Genomic DNA, 23078 nt, shown 5'->3' with positions numbered 1-23078 from the left:
GTGCTGGCTCTCTGAGGGGTCCCTGTCACAGGGGCGGGCTGGCTAACAACAGAGTGACCACCTCACTGCTCTTTATGGAATTCTCCCTTTTCGGGCCTATGCCTACAATGTTAGGGGGTCGAAAGACCCAGGGGAAGGTCTGGGAAGGAGAGAAAGGGGAATTTCATGCTTCTCTCTCCTTCGCTCCTTGGGATTGTACACCAGACCCCAGACAGAGGCCTTATACCAACACAAACCGTACCCGACTTGCTTCTAAATCCCTCAAATTTTAACACAGTTTTAAATCATCAACTTTCAGATCAATGAACGACTGCTCATTTACACGATGGGTTCTTTTTTTTTTTTTTTTTTTCCAACGTTTATTTATTTTTGGGGCAGAGAGAGACAGAGCATGAACGGGCGAGGGGCAGAGAGAGAGGGAGACACAGAATCGGAAACAGGCTCCAGGCTCCGAGCCGTCAGCCCAGAGCCCGACGTGGGGCTCGAACTCACGGACCGCGAGATCGTGACCTGGCTGAAGTCGGACGCTTAACCGACTGCGCCACCCAGGCGCCCCTACACGATGGGTTCTGTTCTTCGCTTCTGCCATGTTCTGCTTATGCCCCCAGATCAGACCTCCTACTCCCGGTGACAGGGTCTCCAGAGAGCTGCCAGTCCATAATCTGGCCAAAGGTCCGGCCGCCGGGTCTCTGACACCTTCCAAGAACACAACACCTCCAGCAGCTCCGGCCCCCTCCTCCTCCCCAGTCAGCTCACTTTCTTTGGTGGAAAAAAAAAAACCCTTCAGTGGAAAGAGAGTATTTTTAGACTCTGTTGCTAGGAGGAGGGGGGTGGGGAGGCAGGGCAAGGGGTAAGGGGGGGAGGCACGCAGGATAGGCATGGCCACCAGGAGGCTACCCTACTGGGATGGTATCATTTCTGTTCCTGAAAACAACCGAAGGGAAAGGCAGAGGGATATGGCACAGAGCACGAGTATCCCCATCTTCTCAACAAATGGGACCCCCCAAGAAGAAACAGAAAGGCTCGCAGCCAAAGGCCAGCCGAGGGACCAGGATGGAGAGGGTGCTAAAAGTGGCAGGCAGTTCAAAGGCTGGGAGCGAGAAAGCGGCTCACCAGGCTTCCCTGCTCTCTTGCTGCAGAGAGACCAGCTCCCCTCAAGACGGGTCAATCCCTGGGTAAACGCTTCCAGCTGCCCTGCCTGGCAGTTCACGCACTGGGCTCGGAGGGCAGTCTTCCCCAGGCGTACGCAGCCTGAGGGGTGTCTCTTTTGGGGGGTTCAGTGGAGCTGGGGTGGCTACGGATGGCTAGAGGGCAGCCAGGGACACAGACGCCTCGATGACAGGAGGCTGGGATGTGGGGACGAGGGACAGGTGTCCACGGATTCTCGGCAGAGGGCTGCTGATGGCAAACATGTGGCTCCGGGAATGGCATCTGTGTGACCAATCTCAGGCCAACAATGCCTGTGATCAGCATCCCAGGAAAGGAATCAGAAGAAATGGTGGGCAGGAAGCCATGGGGACACGGAAGGACAAGCACCCATTTCTCTAAGGAACAGGGAGACTGTTAGAAAAGCTGGTTTGGGGTGCCTGGGTGGCTCAGTCGGTAAGTGTCCGACTTGTGATTTTGGCTCAGGCCATAACTTCATGGTTTGTGAGTTCAAGCCCGGCATCAGGCTCTGTGCTGAGAGCGCAGAGCCCGCTTGGGATTCTGTCTTCCTTTCTCTCCACCCCTCCTCCACTTGCCCTCTATCTCTGTCTCAAAATAAATAAAAATAAACTTAAAAAAAAAAAGAAGGGGCACCCAGGTGGCTTAGTCGGTTAAGCATCCCACTTTGACTCAGGTCATGATCTCACAGTTCGTGAGTTCAAGTCCCACGTCGGGCTCTGTGCTGACAGCTCAGAGCCTAGAGTCTGCTTTGGGTTCTGTGTCTCCCTCTCTCTCTCTGTCCCTCCCCCACTCATACTCTGTCTCTCTCTCTCAAAAATGAGTAAACTTCAAAAAAGTTTTAAATAAGTAAATAATGAAATAAAACTGAAAGAGAAAAGAAAAAAAAGAAAAGAGAAAAGAAAAGAAAAGAAAAGAAAAGAAAAGAAAAGAAAAGAAAAGAAAAGAAAAGAAAAGAAAAGAAAAAAGAAAAGAAAAAGCTCCCACCAGAGGCGGGAAGCAATCAAAGGGACAGTGGGCTCAGGCCATGCCTGGTTGTCAGAGCCACAGGTCTCGCAACCGCCAGGAGCACCAAGCAAGCGTCCTGGGCCAGGCTGGGGGGGGGGGGGGAGAGGGCGGGGGGGGGGGCACTTGTCTCTATAACCCCTTGGCCTCAAAAGCTTTTCAAGTGCTGGAGTATTACTTGACAATCAAAAAGAATGAAATCTTGCCATTTGCAACTATGTGGATGGAACTAGAGGGTATTATGCTAAAAGAAGTTAGAGAAAGAAATATCGTAGGACTTCACTCATATGAGGACTTTAAGACACAAAACAGATGAACATAAGGGAAGGAAAGCAAAAATAATACAAAAACAGGGAGGGGGACAAAACAGAAGAGACTCTTAAATATGGAGAACAAACAGAGGGTTACTGGAAGGGTCGTGGGAGGGGGGATGGGCTAAATGGGTAAGGGGCACTAAAGAATCTACTCCTGAAATCACTGTTGCACTATATGCTAACTAATTTGGATGTAAATTTAAAAAGTGAAACTACAGATAAAAAAATTAAAAAATTAAAAAAAAAAGCTTTTCAAGTGTCGATACGTTCAGAGTTTAGGGCTGCCCCTCAAATATCCCCAAGCCAGCTCAAGTGCTCCCCGGGGAGGCCCTTGGCCCTCTATCATCTGCAAGCTTCTGTCTCTCCATAAAATCGATAGCTCCCCAAGGGCAGGGCTGGGACTGGGCCGGTGCCACTTCCTGGCAGCTGGACTCCGGAGAGCACCAGGAAACATCCAGATGGCAAGGATGGTGAGGAAGAACCTGTTGTGGCTCTGGCACTCACACATTTAACTGAACCTCTTTCCTGTCTAACTGCATTTCCACTGTGGCCTGCTGCCCACTTACGGGCTGGCACAAGGTCCAGGGATCTGTCACCCCCTGCCCTGTTCTGTGTTACGGTGGGAGTAGCACATGCTCTCCGGGGGGAATATCAGACTCTCTGGGCGGGGAGGCGGGGGTGGTGCAGTTTTTAAATGTATAAATAAAATCATCTTCTTCCTCAAAGGAGTTGAGGGGCGCCTGGGTGGCTCAGACGGTTAAGCGTCCGACTTCAGCTCAGGTCATGATCTCATTCTCATGGTTTGTGAGCCCCAGCCTCGTGTTGGGCTCTGTGTCTGGAGCCTGCTTTAGACTCTGTCTCCCTCTCTCTCTCTCTGCCCCTCCCCAGCTCATACTCTGTCTCTCTCAAAAGTAAAGAAACATTAAAAGAATTTTTTTAATTAAAAAAAAGGGGGAGTTGGGAACAGGTTGACAAGATGCAATGCCTCCACATAGGCATCAGGTGGGCCAGAATGAGGACGCATTGGTGAAAACGGGGCGCAATGAAAGCTCTCACATGCTGGTGGGAAAGAGCAGCAGGGATCTGCGAGAGTAACCACTCAACCAGAGCGCGGCCGTTCCCCACCCAGCAATTCCACTCGCAGGGATGAGGCTGAGCCACGTGAAACTGCTAATACGGGACTGTGCTTGGCCAACAAAGACGCAACTTCACCCACGTGCCTTAATACGTACCTAATAACAACGAATATGTATGTTCACCCAAAAACACGTGCTAGCTGTTCACAGCAGCGGTTTTCCCAAAGGCTGCAAACTGGAAACACCGAGTGTTCAGTGGAAAGGAGACACAAATGGCGGCGCGTTCCCCCAAAGGGACCCGGTGCAGTGACATGAGCAGGGGGCACGGGAGGCCTATCTGGTCACACCAATGACAAGGTGAGGCCCACAAACAAGGCCCCAGACACACAGACCTGACTGAGTGCTGCTGCAGAGTCCATGCGGATGAAGTTCAAGTATGGGAAAAAACCTGGGGCGCCTGGGTGGCTCAGTCAGTCAGTTAAGCCTCTGACTTTGGCTCAGGTCATGATCTCACAGCCCGGGAGTTCGAGCCCCGCATCGGGCTCTGTGCTGACAGCTCAGAGCCTGGAGCCTGCTTTGCATTCTGTGCCTCCCTCTCTCTCACTGCCCCTCCCCTGCTCGTGCTCTGTCTCTCCCTCAAAAATAAATAAACATTAAAAATAAATAAATTAATTAAAAAGTACAGGAAAAACCCATCTAGGCTGTGAGGTGGTCACCCCAGGCAGTCGGGGCTCTTTGGGGGCAGGTCACATTCTGCTTCATGACACAGAGGCTAGATTCTACGTGTGCTTTCAGTTCGTAAAAGCTTGTCAAGTTGTACATGCTTTTTTAACGTGTGATTTCCTGTACGTATAATTCAATTTTAAAAAAGGCTGAAGATCCTGTTTATACTTTCGTTCACCGCATTATAGAAGCCAAGCCATCTGCCAGCTCTGAATGCTATCTGTTTCTGTTGGTTGGCCACGACCAAAGATAAAAGTTCTTCGTGAAGCTCCAGAACCTGGAGAAGAAGGACCCTCCCCCCCAGGGCAGGTAAGCAAGCCCACTGGGAACTATACCCTCATCCAAAGCCCGTTGGGTTTTCCCAGTTGGACCAGGGAGACTGTCCAGTGCATCCTGGCCGGACAGGAGCGAGCAAGCGAGCGAGGCCCTCAGGGCCCCTTCAGGCAGTGCACATGCACTGCTGCCAGGCCAGCAGGGGGAGCCCTCAGAACACGGTGCCGGCCGCCATGCTGCCTCCGGGTGACCTCTGGGACCAGGAGTAGGTTAGGCAGGAACACAAGGCCCCCATTGTACACATACGGAGGCAGAAGCCCAGAGAAGTTAAAACACTTGCTGCGGTCACACAGCTGGGAGAAGCAGTGCGGAGAGGAGGTGGTGACCTTGATGGGAAGGTCGGGCTGCCCCTGGGAACAACCACAGCCACAGTCAGTGCACAAGACTCCCTGTGTCCTCAGCCAGAGGTCCCCGCACAGTCCCAGTGGCACGGATCACAAGCCTTGCCACGGCTGCCCTTGTCAGGAGGTGGCCAAGCACAGGAAGGAGTCCTTCCACGTCTGACTACAGAAAGACCTTGCCTATGGCCACAGTGGGCCTGCCGAGGGTTCAGGCGGGGGTGCCCCCCTTTGGTGAGAAAAAGCCACTATTTACTGTCTTGCCATCAAATACTGGGGGTCTTGAGGCAGGGGAGTGTACTGGGGAAGTCTAGAATGAGGGAGTCAAGGGCAGAGGTGGGGGTGGGGAGGGAAGAGGGTAAGGTGGTTTGCACCTGCGTGTGCGTGTGTGTGTATGTGCGTGAGAGAGAGACAGAGAGAAAGGGATGGAGAGAGGTGGAGGGAGAGAGAGTTAGAGTGGGGAGGGGGAGGGAGGGAGAGACATGGAGATATGTCAGGTGGGCAGAATGAAGAGCTAGGGGAAACCTAAGGAACCATGGGAAGGGGCCCTGCTGTCACCCACACTCCTCCCCTTCCTTAGAGCTTCAGCAAACTACATTCACCCACTCATTAAGAAAAACAACTTATCAGACAGCTACTCTACACAGTCAACGGCTCTAGACCCTGGGGATATAATGTCCCTGGGCTCTCAGGAAACTCAGAGTGAGGCAGAGGATAGAAAAGTGAGCACAGAAGCAGAGAAGACCATAAAAGAGGGTGACAGGAGAGGGGGAAGTGCTGTCAACCTAGTGGTGGGAGGGCTCTGGGAGCTGTCTCAATGATGAAGAGGGCTTTCAGGCAGAGGACGCGGGAGAGAACAGACGGAGCCAGCAGACCCGTCGGCTGGGGCCCCACTTTCCTCTCCAACCTCAGGTGCCCCCACCACCTCGAATGCCCCGGTGCCCACCCCTGATCACAGTGCCTTCTGCCTGGCCCCACTCCCACCCTCTCCTTTTGGCTCCCGCCAAAGGTAGAGGTATCTTTCCTCTACCACAGCACTAATCGCCCCACCTTGGATGTGCTCGTTGGCCTATGTGTCTCCCAGCCTACCACCAGGGTGCTCTGTCTAGAATCCAGATCTAGGGGCGCCTGGGTGGCTCAGCCGGTTAAGCGTCCGACTTCAGCTCAGGTCACGATCTCGAGGTCCTTGAATTCGAGCCCCGCGTCGGGCTCTGTGCTGACAGTTCAGAGCCTGGAGCCTGTTTCGGATTCTGCATTTCCCTCTTTCTCTCTCCTCCCCAGCTCACGTTCTGTCTCTCTCTTCTCAAAAATAAATAAAAGTTTAAAAACATTGTTTTAAAATCCAGATCTGTCTGTGTACGCCTAGCTCAGAAATGTGCAGTGGTTCCCCGCTGCCTACAGGACAAAGCATAAAACGTCAGCATGTATGGCCCACAAGACCCTGACCATCCCTCTGGCCTCCTCTCCCAGCCCCAGACACTCTTCATTACACTCTGTGCTCCACATGATGGTTTCAAAACATCCTCTCTCTTAAGAGATGCAGCTTCATTCCCATACTCTTGACGCCAGATCTGGTGACTCCCTTCTAACAAACAGAATATGACAGAAAAGACGGTGTGTGACTTCTGAGACTCAGTCCCAAGAGGCACCGCAGCTTGGATCACTTGCTCTAGGGAAAACCCGCTGCCATGTTACGAGGACACTCAGGAGTCCACACAGCAAGAAACTCAGGCCTCCTACCAACAGTCAGCAGGGCACGGAGGCCTCCTGCCAACAGCTATGTGGTGAGTCACCTTGGACGTGGCTCCTCCAGCTCATTGAGCTTGCAGACGAGGCAATTCTGGCTACCGTCTTGACCGCAACCTCAGGAGAGCTCCTGAGCCAGGATCGCTCATCTAGGCTGCTCCTGAATTCCTGAGCCACAGAAACAACAAGGTACTAAACATCTGTTGTTTTAAGCCCCTAAGTTTTGGGATAATCTGCTACAGAGCAATCAATAACGAATACATCCCAAACGTGTCAACTGCTGTCTTTGACGCACGTGTTATTCTCTTTGTCTGTGCTACTTACTTCTCACACCCTGACCTTTCCGCCAAGTTCCTCACATCCTTCAGGGTCCAAGAGAAATGTCATCTCCTTAGTGGATCACTCCTTAACACCCTCTCCCCCAACCTGGCACCACCTGCCACAGAGCTGGCTCTGACCCTGTGCCTCGCCAGCCCCTGCATAGGACTCTAGCATGGCCCTTCCTACCCCACAATGTCCCTGATGGCTCAGAGGCCTATCAAGGTCTCCCACCTGCCCTTGGGGGTAACAGAGATCCAGGCACCCAGAAAACTGGTGAAACCTCTGACAATTGGCTTGCGAGCTACCTACCACTCAGGTTTTTATTCCAGCGGAAGGAATGTAAAAAACTGGTGCTTTTTGCAACACATATTTAAACCCAAAGGGCCTCCCTCCATTCTTTCCTCCAAATGATGGGAAAGCATGAAGACCCACTGGTCAAGGGCCCCATCTTACTCCGTGCCAACAAACCCGACAAGGGGAGCTGACCCTACCTGGATCAGAGCTAGCACCTTGTCCTGGACAATGGTGGGAGGGTTGTTCTTGGGAGAGATGATTTTGACCAGGACGCTGTCGATGAAATCTCGGTTGGCCACAAGGATGTGGAAGCGGTGGCCACAGTTCTTCACACATGTCTCCAGCACCTGAGGAGGTAGGAAAGGAAAGAGAGGTCACCGCCGTGGGACCCAGAGGAGCTGCCCAGGCCACTGAGTTTCCACCCCCACCCTGCCCCCTTCCTTCTCCTGGATGGTCCTTCCCACCATCTCCTCCAGAGTGAGACCTGGATGGCTCCACCTCCCTATGCTCTAATTCAGTTGTCCCTTGCTGTCTGAAGTTGCCTGTCCCTGAACAAGAATCAGGCAATTAGTTGGGAACTGAGGCACCAGTTTTGCATGAGAAGGACGCTGGTGTTTTAATGAGATCGAAATGACTGAGTGGTCCCTGAAAATTAGCATTTTAACTCCTCTCTCCGGGCTTCTGGGTGTGAGACCTTAGCCAATGGGACATAGGCTCTGTCACAGAGAGGGCTGCTGTGACAGCCCAAATTACCCTGTGAATTACTTGCCCTTTTATGTGAGGAAGTGTGCGTGCGCGCGCGCGCGCGCGCGCACACACACACACACACACACACACACAGGTGCACACGCCCCACACGACCCTGGCTCTGCAACTAAAATTGGCAATGACTAAGGATTTTGTACCCTGAATAAATGGTTTGTGGGCCTCAGCTGCCAATCAGCTTCAAGGTCCATGTTCACCGCAAACCCTGTTCGCCCATCCCTGGTCTGGAAAAAATGAGTTACACAGGCCGTAGGCATTAAGAAAAGCACGGCGCGTGTGGGTTCTGGCCAGATGGCCATTGTGGGCTCGAATCTCAGCTCTGCCACTTGCTCCCTTAATGGCCCAGAATGAGTCTGTCTGCGCTGAGCTTCCTCATCTGTAATATGGGCACGTGAGTGCCCCCTTGCAGGACCGTAGTAAGGATGAGGGAGTCTGTCTGAAGCATCTAACACAGCGCCCTGCAAGGAGTGGGGCAGTAAAGGAGGACTATGGTGATATGATCATCATTTCAAAGGCTGTCGTACACACGCAAGGAACGGGAAAAGCTCTCCCGTCCCCACACGACAGGGGAGAGGCTGGCTGGAATTCAGAGGCACCAACTGGAGTGTCCCCCAGCCTTCAACACACCTTTCTGAACTTCTCAGCTCTCTGTAAACCAACCCGTACAATCACCCAGCCCTTCCCACACCAGGACCCCCCAATGCCACAGTCAACTAGCAGGGATCTGACGGACAACAGGGGACATTTCTGGCTGCCTCAGTTATCTTCATTTGCCCACAGTGAGCTGATCACTGGCTACCTTAGGCAGCCATTCCACAGGGCTGGGTTCACGCAATGAGGCGTCACCTTGACAAAGCGTGACGGTCAGGAAAGGCCCACACTCTTAACATTAACTGAGCACAGACTACATGCCAGGCACCTTGTGGGAGCCCCCACATTACAGCATTTCATTTTAGGCTCACAGAATTAGATTCTCTTTAAGTGGGTCAGGCTTCTCTGGAGCCCTTGTCTCCTCACCCACAATGAGGCCACAGGGCCAACCTCCCCCCATGGCTCTCCTCTAAGATCAGCTGGGAGTCCCTCAGATGACAGGCGACAGGTACTAGATTTCTTGTTCTTTCACCTGTAAGCCCTGTAAGGTGGGTGTTATCCCACTTTAGAGATGAGGAAGCTGAGGCCTGGAGATGCCAGTAACTTCACTGAGGAGGCCAGGGCTGGCATGTGCCCTGAGCCTGGCAACCGCAGAGCCAGTTAAAACTGTTCCTTTCCCCCACTGCTGCCTGCACTGTGGGAGACCCTGGGTTCTGCTCGGCTTGCCAAGGAAGACCTCAAAGCTTAGCATCCTTGGGTCATCCGCAGCCAAGGGAGGGGGGCATTCTCTTTCTTAGCCTCTGTACGTGCTCAATTCCAGACGATCTCAAGGTAACCAGCACTCACTCTTAACAGTGACCACAGGGGATACAGGGATGAACCAGAGGGGTTCTTCCTACCCTCCAGGAACTCACAGTTCCCCTTCTTTCTAGGATCCCCTCTCCTAACTTGGCCTATGCAGGCATCAGGCTGCTGCCAAGGCAGTGGCAGGAAGAATGGTTTATTTGGTCAGGAAGAGGTGGGGAAGGGAAGGGAGGAGGCTGGGAAGAAAGCAGGTGTGGTGGAAAAAGAGAAAAGAGGAGCAGGAAGGCCAACATGGCAGGCCAGCTGTGGCTCTCCTGCCAGGCTCAGGGCAACAGTGGGCCAGGACGCCTGTCCCAGGCACACCCTTTAGGGAGCACGCCCTTACATCTTCCAGGACAGCAGACTTTAAAGCCAGTGTGGCCTAGGCTAGACCTTCGGGCTCACACACAGGTTTGGAAATGCCCTGGAGAGAGATGGCATGTGCTACAAAGCAACCCTGAAGCCTAGCAGAGCAGGAGGAAATGCAGGAGGTCGTCCCTGGCTGGCAAGGGCCACTCGGCCACTATAGGGACTCTGTCAAAAGTGCCTTTGGTGAATCGGTGTCCCTGTGGGTTGTAGGGCATGAAACACACAGCAACCGTTTTCCAGCAGCCAAAGCCCACAGAATAACAAAAGGTGCCTCTAAGCAATCATTAACAAACAAGCGAAGAAAAAAACAAAACACTCAGGAATAAATTTAACTAAGGAGGTAAAAGATCTGTACCCTGAAAACTAGAAGACAATGATGAGAGAAAGGAAAGACGACACAAATAAATGGAAAGATGTCCCGTGTTCATGGATTGGAAGAATATTATTAAAATGTCCATACTACTTGGGGCGCCTGGGTGGCGCAGTTGGTTAAGGGCCCGACTTCAGCTCAGGTCACGATCTCACGGTCCGTGAGTTTGAGCCCCGTGTCGGGTTCTGGGCTGATGGCTCAGGGCCTGGAGCCTGCTTCCGATTCTGTGTCTCCTTCTCTCTCTGCCCCTCCCCCCTTCATGCTCTGTCTCTCTCCATCTCAAAATTAAATAAAAACGTTAAAAAAAAAAAAATTAAAAAAAAAATGTCCATACTACTCAAAGCCATCTACAGATTTCGCAGAAGTAGAAGAAACAATCCTAAAATTCATATGGAACCATTAAAGACTCTGAATAGCCAAAGCAATCTCTAGAAAGAAGAATAAAGCTGGGGACATCATACTTCCTGATTTCAAACTGTATTACAAAGCTACAATAACCAAAACAGTATGGTACTGGCATAAACATAGACAATGGCACAGAAGTGAGAGCCCAGAAATAAATCCACATATACATATAATATTTGATGAGAGGCAAGAGGACTCAATGGGGGGGAAGGACAGTCTCTTTGACAGACGGTATTGGGACAACTGCATAACGACATGCAGAAGAATGAAACTGGACTCCTATCTTACACCACTCAAAAAACTAACTTGAAGTGGACTAAAGACTTAAACTCAAGATGTGAAACGTAAAACCACCAAAAGAAAACACAGGAAAAAAGTTCCCTGGTCTTGGCAAAGATTTTTTTGGATATGACACCAAAAGCAATGGCAACAAAAATAAAAATAAACAAGTGGGACTACGTCAAACTAAAAAGCTTTTGCACAGCAGAAGAAACGATCAGCAAAATAAAAAGGCAGTCCACAGAATGGGAAACAATATTTGCAAACTATCTACCTGATAAGTGATTAATATCAAAAATATATAAGGAACTTAACTCAATAGCAAATAAATAAATACACAAACAAATAAACAAACAAATAAGCAAAACCAATCCAATTAAAAATGGGCAAAGATGGCCTGGCTGGCTCAGTTGGAACATGTGACTCTTTATCTAGGGGTTGTAAGTTCAAGCCCCAGGATGGATGTAGAGATTACTAAAAAAATAAATAAATAAACTTAAAAAATTTGTTTATTTTTAACAGAGAGAGAAGCAGAGAAGAGAGGGAGACAGAATCCCAAGCAGGCTCTGTGCCATCAGCGCAGAGCGTGATGTGGGGCCCGAACCCACAAACTGTGACATCATGATCTGAGCCAAAACCGAGCCAGACGCTCAACCAACTGAGCCACCCAGGTACCCACAAAATAAATAAACTTTTTTTTTAATTTTTTTTTTAACGTTTATTTATTTTTGAGACAGAGAGAGACAGAGCATGAATGGGGGAGGGGCAGAGAGAGAGGGAGACACAGAATCCGAAGCAGGCTCCAGGCTCTGAGCCATCAGCCCAGAGCCCAACGTGGGGCTCGAACTCACAGACCGCGAGATCATGACCTGAGCTGAAGTCGGACGTTTAACCGACTGAGCCACCCAGGCGCCCCAAAATAAACTTTAAAAAATGGGCAAAAAAACCCTGAAATAGACATGTCTTCAAGGAAGATGCACACATGGCCAACAGGCACATGAAAAAGTACTCAGCCACTTATCATCAGGGAAATGCAAATCAAAACCACAATAAAAGATCACTTCACACTTGTTACAATGGCTAGTATCAAAAAAACAAGAGACAAATGCTGATGAGGATGTAGAGAGAAAGGAACCCTTGGGCACTGCTGGGAATGTAAATGGGTGCAGTCACTATGGAAAACAGTATGGAGGTTTCTTAAAAAATTAAAAATAGAGCTACCATATGATCCAGCAATCCCACTTCTGCGTATCTATCTAAAAGAAATGAAAACAGGGTATCAAAGAGATATCTGTGCCCCCATATTCACGGCAGCATTATTCACAATAGCCGACAAACGGAAACAACGTAAGTACCCACTGATAGATGAACGCATAGACAAAATGTTGAGATATATGTGTATGTCGTATTTCTTTATCCATGTGTACAGACACACACTGGAATAGTAATCAGCCATAAAAAGGAAGGAAATCTTGCCTTTTGCAACAACATGGAGCTTGAGGCCATTATACTAAATGAAGTAAGTTAAATAAAGAAAAACAAGGGGTACCCAGGTGGCTCAGTCCGTTCAGTGTATGCCTCTTGATTTTTGGCTCAGGTCATAATCGCACGGTTCGTGAGTTTTGAGCCCCACATCAGGCTCTGCACTCACGGAGTGGAGCCTGCTTGGGATTCTCAGTCTCCCTCTCTCTCTGCCCTTCCCTGCTCATGCTCTCTCTCTCCCCCTCAAAAATAACTAAAATTTAAAAAAAGAAAAACAAATACCTAGTGTTTCTCACTTGTATGCAGAACCTAAAAAAGCTGAGCTCACAGCCACAGAGTAGAATGGTGGCTATGGAGCAACGGGATATGGGGAGACATTGGTCAAAGGGTACAAATTCCCAGCTATGACTAAGCTCTAGGGATCTAATGGACAGCATGGTGACCATAATTAACAACACTGCAGTATATATTTGACAGTTAAATTAGATCCCAGGGGCGTCTTAGGGGTGTCAGTCAGTTAAGCATCCAACTCTTGATATTGGCTCAGGTCATGATCTCACAGTTCGTGGGACGGAGCCCTGCATCGGCTCATGCAGACAGCACAGAGCCTGGTTGGGATTCTCTCTCTCCCCCTCCAGCGCGTGTGCGTGCTCTTTGTCTCTCTCTCTCTCAAAAATAAACTTTAAAAAAAAAAAAAGAAAAAAATTGGATCTTAAATGCTATCCCCTCCCCCAACAAAGGTAATTACGTGAGTAGACAGAGGTGTTTACTAACCTTATTGTGGTAATCATTTTGCAATATACACATGTATCAAATCATCACACTGTGTACCTTAAACTTACATATGTTACATGTCAATAATCTCGTTAAAACTGGGAGAATAATAATAACAACAGACCTGACCATCAGGAAATGTTCAATGACGTTCAATGGTCTTCCAGAAGGAAGTAAAGGCAGAGACCCCTTTAGAAAGATTTTCATCCAACCAACACGATTACCATTAGGTTGGGTGTGTAAAGGGGTAGGTACCAGGAAAATGTTCTGATATGTTAGAACTCATTCCCTGGTGATTTTAGCTACTGAAAACAATTCATTTTGGGTATCACCCTGGGTTTCATGAATGCCAAGGATCAAATTCTGAGCAAAAACCAAAAGCTTTCAAGTCACTACTTCTCAGCTGGTCTTTTTCTTCTTTATTATTCAAACCCCAATTCCCTGGCAGAGAACTCTCTCCTAATAAGTCTTGGGTTTTCACTTGGGTGAAAAATCCAAACAGTTTTCCTGCTTTAAAATGAAACATGTTAGAGCTGTTTGGGATAAACAAACTATTCAAACCTACAGAAAAGCCCACGTGCTGACCTGTTAACAGTTTTCATTGTGAGAACTCACTGTGGCCCAGATTTTGCCACATCTGAGTAACTGTTAGCTTTCTGGACAGAAATAACACCTGAAGTTGTCCCTTTGAATTTCCTAACATTTTAAGAAAGGGCAAAAATCTGATCTGTTCCTTCCTGAAAGGAGTCACTAGGCTGACTTTTTCCAGAACCTCTGCACCAATGACCAGTTTTTACCCCATAATTTACAGCCAGGCATTCACTAGCCACGAAGTCTGGGTGAACCCCCGGACCTCTCTGAGTCTCCATTTCTTCACCTGCATGAGAGAATGATGAAATCTGTTTGGGAAGGTTACTGTAAACAATCGCTTTACCCCCTGAAAAGCTCAGCACAGTCCCAGGCAGGTTCTGGGTGGAAGTCGGCAGGTTTGGAAGCAGGAACCTTGACACCTGGAGAGGCAGCTGACCTCGCTGCGTCATAGCAGACTGGTGGCAGCAAGGACAGCCAGACCCAGGCCTTTCTTCGGCTTCTCTGCTCTGGGATTTTGTAGCAGTCAGTGCTGCCCATGCCTTATCTTCTGCTGGTATGGACCAGACTGCAGCCCATCCCCCATTTCAGGGGAAGGCAGGAAAACCCAAGGTCACTACGGGAAGGTTCTGCTGCTCTCCAGTGGCACTTGCACCAAGCCGTCCACAGGCCACGGCTACCGGAGGCTGTGCTGAGTGGACAGTGGGAAGGCCCTGTGGGTGGGGCAAGGCCAGGAATGTGGATTTCCCCAAATGCTTCCCCCCACACTCCCATGCCCCATGAGGGCAGCACTCACTGTTAACGCCAGCATGACTTCTCTGTAGTTCCGGTTCCCGTTGAGCCGCTTCTTCAGGGCTCGAATGGCGTCCTTCGGCCTGGAGAGAAGGACATATTAAAACCCTCACGAGTCCACTTGGGGCACTGACCCACAGATTCACCCCCGTCTGTGTGGACTAGCATATATACGAGGTTGTATGTTATACACAAGGTTATAGGAGCCATGTTTATAAACATAAAAGATTGGAAACAAACTAAATCTTCATCAATGTGGAACAGGTTAATTTTTGTAACTTTATTTATTTTCAGAGAGAGAAGGCGAGCGGAGGAGGGGCAGAGAGAGAGGGAGAGAGACCAAAATCCCAAGCAGGCTCCGTGCTGCCAGCACAGAGCCCGATGCAGGGCTCGAACTCACAAACCATGAGATCATGACCCGAGCTGAAGTCAGACACAACCAACTGAGCCACCCAGGTGCCCCTGAAACATTTTAATTAAAAAAAAAAAAAAAAAAAAAAAAAAAATTTTTAAGATTTATTCTTTTTTAGTAATCTCTACACCCAAACGTGGGGCTCGAACTCATGACCCTGAGATCACCTTGGCGCCCTGAAACAGGTTAATTTAAATCATGTTTATATACACAATGGAACACTACATAGCTGCAGCCAAGAATAAAGACACTCCTGGGCACCTGGGTGGCTCAGTTAGTTAGGTGTCCGACTCTTAATTTCGGCTCAGGTCATGATCTCACAGTTCATGAAACTGAGCCCCGAGGCCCTCTGCACTCTCAGCACACAGCCTGCTTGGGATTCTCTCTCCCTCCCTCTCTGCTCATGCTTTCAAATAAACAAACAAACAAACGTGAAAAAAAAAAGAATAAAGACACACTCTATGCACCAACATGGAGGGAACTCAAAGATGTGAGAGTAGAGTCATCTGTAGAAAGTGTATAATGTATGCTATTCTTTGGCTTATAAAAGGACAACATACATACATACATACATACATACATACATACATAGTGCACGTGACAGCAGAGGAAAAAAATCCCTGAAAGGAGACCCAAGAAGCTGGTAACTTTGGCTGCCCCTGAAGAGGGGAACTGGATGACAGAGGAGGGGGCTGGACCGCTTTTTTACAGCCCTTTTGAATTTTGCCTCAAATTCAAGTATTATTTATTCAGAACAACAATGAACCCACTGGCGTGGGGTACACTAAAGAGACAACAGACACAGAAGCAGAAGAGAGAATGGCCAGGTCCTTGCTGAGGCCTGGCTGTTCTGCTCCTCCCCAATTCCATGGAGCTCCTTTTTGCCCTGAGAAAACTTAAGTCTCCTCAAAACCCACAGAACTATGTGCTTTTAGGTAATGGAGCTGATGTGGATTCCCAGAGGCAGGTTCATAAGCTGATTGTTTGGAACCTGAACACGTTCTTTCTTAAATCATGGATTAGAGCCAGGAGTTGGGGTCCCCAGCCAGCCCTCTAGAAGCACCTAGTAGGTGCAGCCTGTGCGTCTGACAAGCTTATTTACTTTATTCTAAACCAGGATCCAACAAAGCTGTGGGACCTCAGGGTCACCTCTGGCATGAAGGCCTTGCCCTCTGACACCCAGCACCCGAGCTCCGGGGAGCCCCCGGGCCAGCTGCAGGCCGGCCCTTTGCTATCATAAGTGGGCCCCAGCCCTCCCCTGACCAGCGTGTCAGTACATCTGGGTCTCTTGAAAAACTGAAGGTCTGTCAGTCAGGGACCTCCTATTCCTGCAGCTCAGAAGTGTTTATGATTTCTTCACCAAATGAAAAAGTCCTTTCCAATATGTGTGAGGAAGCTGGGGGAAGGGAGGGTGGGAACTCTGCTAATCAGCCCAATTTAGACAGAAATACACAGGAGCAAGACAAGGCTTCTAGAAGAAATTTTAAAACACTGAGTCACCTATTTCCCATTCCCAACTTGAAACGTGGCTGCCTGCAGGAATTCTTGGCTCCTGAGCCCAAAGGCTGATGGGACGAGCTCTCTGGGGAAGGGGTCCCTGCCAAGTGTGTCTGCAGTACGGCTGCAGTTTCCAAATAGGGATGCTGATTTCTGCAAATACGGGGCTTGACAAGCTCCTGGCTTTGAGGATTGTTTGTGGACTTGAGCTGGTGAAGGTCAGCGGCTGCTGGCCAGGAGCATGGATTGATTTCCTCTTTCTCAAAGGCTCTGCCAAGCCACGGTCAGCCCTGACCCCCGGCTGCCATCCCTCTCCATCCAGCTTCGTCCCTCTCCTCTTGAACTTCCACGGAGCAGAAAAATGGGCACAGCCTCCAAGGGCTGCGATCACTTCTAGCTCACAGAGCATGGCACGCACAGAGCTCTCCCAGTGTGGGGGTGATGGTGGTGGTGGGAAATCAGAGAGTCAGCAGGCTCCTGGGTTAGAGTTAAAATGGAAATTCAGCGGCGGGAAGTACTGCCTCAGAGTGACTGGGTGAGCACAAAAGCAAGTATTTATCTCTCTCCCCGGGGGAGAAGCTTCAGAGAGGAGGATCAAAGTCATGTCAGAGGAATTGCAAAGTTTCAAGCAGCAGCGGCAGATTAGACAGCAAGGAGCTGGAAACAGGGAAAAAGGAGAGAAGGAAGAGTCAAGAGCCAAGATGGAGCAGGGAAAAGGAGCAGGAGGGGGGGAAGGGCCCCGTGAGATGCCCCACCGCCCTGGCAGCCTTCAGCAGAAAGGTGGGCCCCTCAGGGCAGCACCCAGGGCCTCAGGATCCGGCCTCTGGGCCATCTTCAGCCTCCCATAAGGTCTCCTCCACCCCAGACTCGTAAGAACCCTTCTTTCTAGTCATACTTGAACCCATCTTGGCCTTTGGCTCCAGAACTGCTGCTTCTGAGCCGCTTGCTCCTTATTCCCTCCCAGGAGGACATGACTACCCCACCTCTACCACGGCAGACTCTTCCTCTCCCTCCCATCCTCCAGCCCTCCCCTCCCCCCCCCGCCTTTCTGCTGCCATCGTGGTCTACTGCAGTCATGGAGGTGGTTATTCCTGAGCACACCCTCCAGCTTAAGAGGCTGGCGCACGAAGATGCCATCAGCAAGGGAAGGTCTAGAGGTGGTCATGAAAATGACCCAGGTCAGCGGCTCCTCCTCAGAGCCGCACATCAGAATCACCTGGGGATTCAAACCCACACACCTGGGCCCTAACTAGGAAGGTCTGGGCGAGGCCTGGTAAACTGGGTCTAAAACATTCCCAGGTAGATTATTCAGTCAGGCGCTCCTGGTTAATGGCCGATGGATGATTCAGGGTATGGGGGACTGCCACACAAGGCCTGGGGATGGAGGGGATCTCAGCCTTGGACATTAGGGAAAGCCCAAGGAGGGGCCTGTGGGGCCGGTGACCGACTCTGTACCCACCAGGACCGCCACCTGCCAGAGGTGTGGCTTTGAATAAACATGTGCGGGCAAAACTTTGGTGGCTGGAGCCGGGGCAGACTGCACTTCCGTCCGGCCTCTGTCCCTTTTAGCTGTGCTGTGGGACCTTTGGCAAGTGAGCAAACCACTCTGGACCTCAGTTTCCTCCACATTAAAACCGGCTGTCCCTACCTTCTAGGGTTGTTGCGGGACTGAGTGCACGAGTGGTGCAATCCAGGGCTTGGCATGGGGGCCTGGCATATACACAGCAAGTGTTCAGAGAATGGCAGACAGGGTAAGGGCAGCAAACCCACAGAGATCACTACCAAGGACCGGCCAGATAACACCACAAATGAAAAGTGAAGAGCGAAGAAGTCACGCCAATGCGAGTCTTTAACGTGTATAAAGAGCAAACTCCTATGTAGAGCAGGATATGGACACATATACGGCCAAACACTTCACAAATATTTACTCCTTTAATCCTTGTAACCACCCCATGGGATAGGCACTGCTGGCACCCCCATTTTATAAATGAGGACAGTGAGACCCAGGGGTGCACAGCAAGGGAGTGGAGGACCTAGAATTCCAGCCTAGGCAGGTGGCTCCAGGCTCCCGCTACACTCCCCTTCCTACGGGCATGCTGCACACACTGTCCACCAGCCCGGGCAGCCACCTCCCTGCCCCACCCCCCACCATCCCCCCACCTTACCTGGCTGGTGCCCTCATCTGCTGTAAGACTCCACTTGGGTGTCACCTCCTCCAAGAACTTTGCGCTGACAGCCCCAGGGCCAGCCAGCTGCCACAGCTCTAGTCTCTCTCAGTCATATGCAGCTTCCCTGGTCTCGCCGTGTTAGGATTATGTTCTGTATTCCTCATCAGACCAAGTCCCTTAGGGACTCCATCCATTTACTCGCTTCCTTAACTAGTGCTTGTCAAGAGTCAATTATGTGTATGTATACTGTGCTAGCGTTGGGATAAAATGGTCAGTGAAACAGAATCCTGCCCTCATGGAGCGCACAGTCGAGGGGGGTCCGCGGGGGGACAGCCACTCTAACAAGCATCGGGCAAATATGTAAGTTTCAATGGTGAGGGGTGTAGTATAATACACAGTACCGTGAAATCACAGACAGGGCACTTGTCCAAATCAGGAGAGGGGTGTCAAGGAAATGAGATTCAAACTGAGATCCAGTGAGTGCCAGAACTAATCAATGAAAGGGAGAGGAACACCAGGACCAAAGCCCTGAAGCAGGGAGGAGCTGAAGGGGTGCCCGACCATTAGCTGACCTTTTAGAGTTTTTCTCCCAATTCAGAAGAGATCAGACACTCCCCCTCATTGCAGAGGCTAAGACAGAAAATCCCCAGGCGTCCATGAGGCCCAGGGCTCTCACTCAAAACTTCAGGAACAGGAGCGTGGGCCACTGTGGGAGAAGGGGACTCAGAGGTTGGGAACGGAAGGTGATCCACCTCTTAGACCTGGGAAGGAGGAAGCTCCGCTCTAACAGATATTCACATATGCCCACATTTGTGGAGAACTGCAAGTGGGAAGTTCAAGGAATTGAAAAGATCAGTGGGGTTAAAGGATGAGGACAAGGGGAGAGGGCCCCAAACGGAGTGGCAGAGGGACCGGGTTATCACGCAGAGTTCAGTCCACTAAGGACTTTTACAGTGAGCAAAGGCTTGTCTTCTAAGAGACAGTCAGGGGACGAGAGGGAAAGGGGAAAAGGTAGAGCACCCGGAGGCTACAGCCTGACTCTAGGGATGACACAGGAATACGGCTCTTTACAACCTGACCGACCTGAAGCGCCGTGCCAAGCCCTCCCTCCCCAAGGGGCACCCCTCCCCACTATTTCCCTGCTCGTCCAGATCGCTCGTGTCCCCAGCACACTGCCCTTTCATGCCACTCTGATCTACACGCCACACTGCTTTCCCTGCCCCACTGAGGTCCAGCCCGGAGCCTGCCCCTCTGTGTCTGCTGCAAAGGGCACACACCTCGGTCACAGCCCGCCCGGCCCCACCGGGTGAGCCCCTCCAGAGCAGCTGAGGGACACTCATCTCGACAACCTGGCAATGGCTGTACCTCCACCTGTGGGGTCAATGAATGTGGCCGGACAATGGGACAAAGGAGGCCGTGAGTGGGAGACAAGAGGAAGAAAGGAGCGCAGTAGCTCCAGTATCAGAAATGCACAGTCCCCAACAACTCTCCGTGACTCGGCTGTGTGCCAGGCACCAAAATGACCACCGCCACTTAGGAACAGCAATATGCCATCGTTCATGGAAGACCCCAGCACCGAACTCACACCTCCAGCGCAGGCCGCTGCCCCCAGCTCCATACCCCTCTGTGCCAAGGACCCAGCAGCACTGCACCCAGCGGGCAGCTCAGATCTGCGGGATTTTAGCCGACCTTCTGATCTCTGCCCCTCTGCCTGCTCCCTCCTTATGGCAGCTCAGTTCAAAACACTGGAGAGGGGGCGCCTGGGTGAATTAGTCAGTTAAGCATCCGACTCTGGCTCAGGTCGCGATCTCATGGTTCATGAGTTTGAGCCCTGCACTGCATCGGACTCCCCGCGGTCAGCGTGGAGCCCGCTTAGGATCCTCTGTCGCTCTGTCTCTCAAAAATAAATAAAACATTAATAAGAACCAAAACAGTGGAGTTTTCTTGGCTCTTCTCTCATGCCCCCATCCACCTCACAAACTCTACTGGCTCCACCTTCTAAATATGTTCTGAATGTGACCATTTCTCTCTCCCTCCTCTAAGGTCTTCTGGATCAAAGTCACCATCACCCCACACCAGGGTTATTGTATTATTCTAACTGGCTTCCCGTTTTCTGCCCTCTGTCCTTCCCACGCTCGACCAGACCATTCTGAACATGGTAGCCAGAGTGATCTCCTTAAAATGAACATTAGGCCATGCCCCTCTCTGCTCAAATCCCCTCCCTCCACATCAAGGCCAGAGCCCCGTGGTGCCCGCACTATTTGGATGAGGACAAGTCTGACCTCACCCCTCCTCGCTCTCTCTGCTCTGGCCCCAGGGACCTCTTGTGATTCCTCCAACGTTACTACCTGCCCTTTGTCCTGGGACTGCCATGCTTGATGTCCCCTCCGTCTGGAAGGTTCTTCCCTGGTGTCATCCTCACACCTCACCCCCTCATCTCCTTCAAGTCTTTCTTCAATGTCACCTTCTCAAGTGAGGCTCTCCTTGATTTTTCCACTTAAAATGGCTAACTCCCGGCTTCGTTTCTCTCCAATCTTGTCACCAACTGACCATGTAATGTGAACACGTAATGGCTTCAAGGGCGTCTGTCCTGCTCCCTGCTGTGCCCTGGGCACTCACCCTGGGGCCCAGCACGAGGCTGTCACTCAGTAAGTATCTGTTCAGCCCCGGTTTACACAGGGCAAGGCTGCAAGGGCCAGAGCCAAGATGTAAGCCGGAGTCCGGACTGTCCTCCTCATCACTCTAGGGAGGGCTGAAGAGGGCGTGGCTACGGCAAATACCATCTTTTACGGTGTGGACAGAGGGCCAAACACAGACAAATCGGTAAGAAGCGTAAACAGAATGCAGCTGGAATGCAGCTAGAAGAGGACATAAACAGCCAGAAGGACCGACCTGGCAGCACAGGAATGTGAGGGGGTGGCCTGTGGGGCAAGAGATACTCTGTGCCTCACGCGGACTTCCACTCCCTGCCTCCCTCTGTGGACACTGTGGGCCCTCTCCCTCTTGCGGGTCCAGCCCGGCAAAGCAGGGCAGAGACAGCCTCACTCTGGGGGAAGGGGAGGCAGAGCCAGGGAGGAGGGACCGGAGGAGGTGACAACCACGGGGGACCAAGCACCCAAGCAACTTCAGTTTCACTTGTGAGTCAAAGCAGGTTATTAAAAGAGGTCGTCACTGCTCTAGGGCAAGCGCTGCTGATGGGGGGGGGGGGGCTGGTGGGGGGTGGTGGAGGCAGGAGGAAAGACAGAGTGTCAGTTTATTAAATGCCAAAGCAAACAGATGAAAAGCAAAACAAAAAGTACAACACTGCCGCCCTTAAGCCCTGACAGGCTTTGAGTGACCCCCCAGGACAGGTTTCACATGAGGCGGGGGTGGGGGAGGGACACATACCCTTCCTCCGTCTCATTGATAATGTCGCAGATCTCCATGTTCAACGTCCAGTCTTCGCTTTGCAGGGAGCCATCTGTTGCCTTTTCTGTAAAGTCAGAGAGAAAATGGATTTACATTTTTCCCAGAATCAGGGGGCCCTGGCAGGAAACACGAAGGGGCCAGAACCACCACATCCCCCTCCCAAGCACACGGGCTGGGCCGACAGAGCAGTTCTAAGGGTGCTATTTTCACAAGGGAGCATCCAGAGAGAGATCTGGCCCTGAGTGTTGCAAGATGGAAAGTTCTGGAGATTGGCTGCGTGACAATGTGAACGCACGGAACACTTGAAAAAATGGTTAAGATGGTAATCTTCACGTTACGTGTATTTCGACACAATTAAAAGTTTCAAAAATTAAATGAAAACACTCACAACCCCCCTAAGGTAGGTATTATTCCCTCCCGCGTTGAAAAGGAAGGAAACAGGCTCAGAAAGGCTAGGTACTTGTCTGGGATCTCATCATTGGGACTGGGGGTACCGGCATCCAATCTCAGGTTGCTTGTCTCCAAAGCCTACAAAGTTGCATGATCCTGCCCCACCTGCTAGTAAAGCTGGACTTTTTTTTTTTTTTTAAGTTTATTTATTTTGAGAGAGACAGCAGAAGTGGGGGAGGGGCAGAGAGAGGGAGGGAGGGAGAGGGAGGGAGAGAGGGAGAGAGAGAGACAGACAGAGAGAGAGAGAGAGAGAGAGAGAGAGAGAGAGAGAGAATCCCAAGCAGGCTCTGCGCTGCCAGTGTAGAGCCCGACGCAGAGCTCGAATCCATGAAACCACAAGATCGTGACCTGAGCAGAAACCAAGAGTCCAGCGCTCAACCTACTGAGCCACCCAGGTGCCCCTAGGAAAGCTGGACTTTGGATCTGGGTCGTAGCTTAGACAAATTCTAAACGTGCCCCATCCTACCTGTACAGTTCATGAGAGGGATAACACCACCACCATTTTCTTCATACAACCCACACTTCCACTGATAGATAAGAAAACAAACGACCTCTGTACACGCTGAAATTG

The 23078-nt window shown here is 50.8% G+C and overlaps 1 protein-coding gene and 1 long non-coding RNA gene across 4 annotated transcripts in view; one reads left to right on the top strand and one right to left on the bottom strand.

The window, feature by feature from the left end:
* The window catches only part of TOM1L2 (target of myb1 like 2 membrane trafficking protein), a 120908-nt gene that overhangs the window by 38376 nt on the left and 59454 nt on the right, over positions 1-23078 (bottom strand). For all 3 annotated transcript variants that reach the window (XM_030297050.2, XM_030297048.2, XM_030297049.2), the window contains exons 2-4: positions 22037-22121; positions 14577-14655; positions 7512-7661 (exon numbers count right to left, since the gene is read on the bottom strand). In XM_030297050.2, the coding sequence (XP_030152910.1) occupies positions 7512-7661; positions 14577-14655; positions 22037-22121 (314 nt within the window). The remainder of the gene's footprint in view (positions 1-7511; positions 7662-14576; positions 14656-22036; positions 22122-23078) is intronic.
* On the top strand, positions 1218-22117 carry LOC115501840. Its single transcript, XR_003964919.1, has 3 exons — positions 1218-1229; positions 13660-13665; positions 22027-22117. It is a non-coding gene; the product is annotated as an uncharacterized LOC115501840 (long non-coding RNA).

The sequence above is a fragment of the Lynx canadensis genome, chromosome E1, assembly GCF_007474595.2.
Source record: "Lynx canadensis isolate LIC74 chromosome E1, mLynCan4.pri.v2, whole genome shotgun sequence".
Lineage (NCBI taxonomy): Eukaryota > Metazoa > Chordata > Mammalia > Carnivora > Felidae > Lynx > Lynx canadensis.
This window is presented reverse-complemented; position numbering and strand designations above follow the sequence as displayed.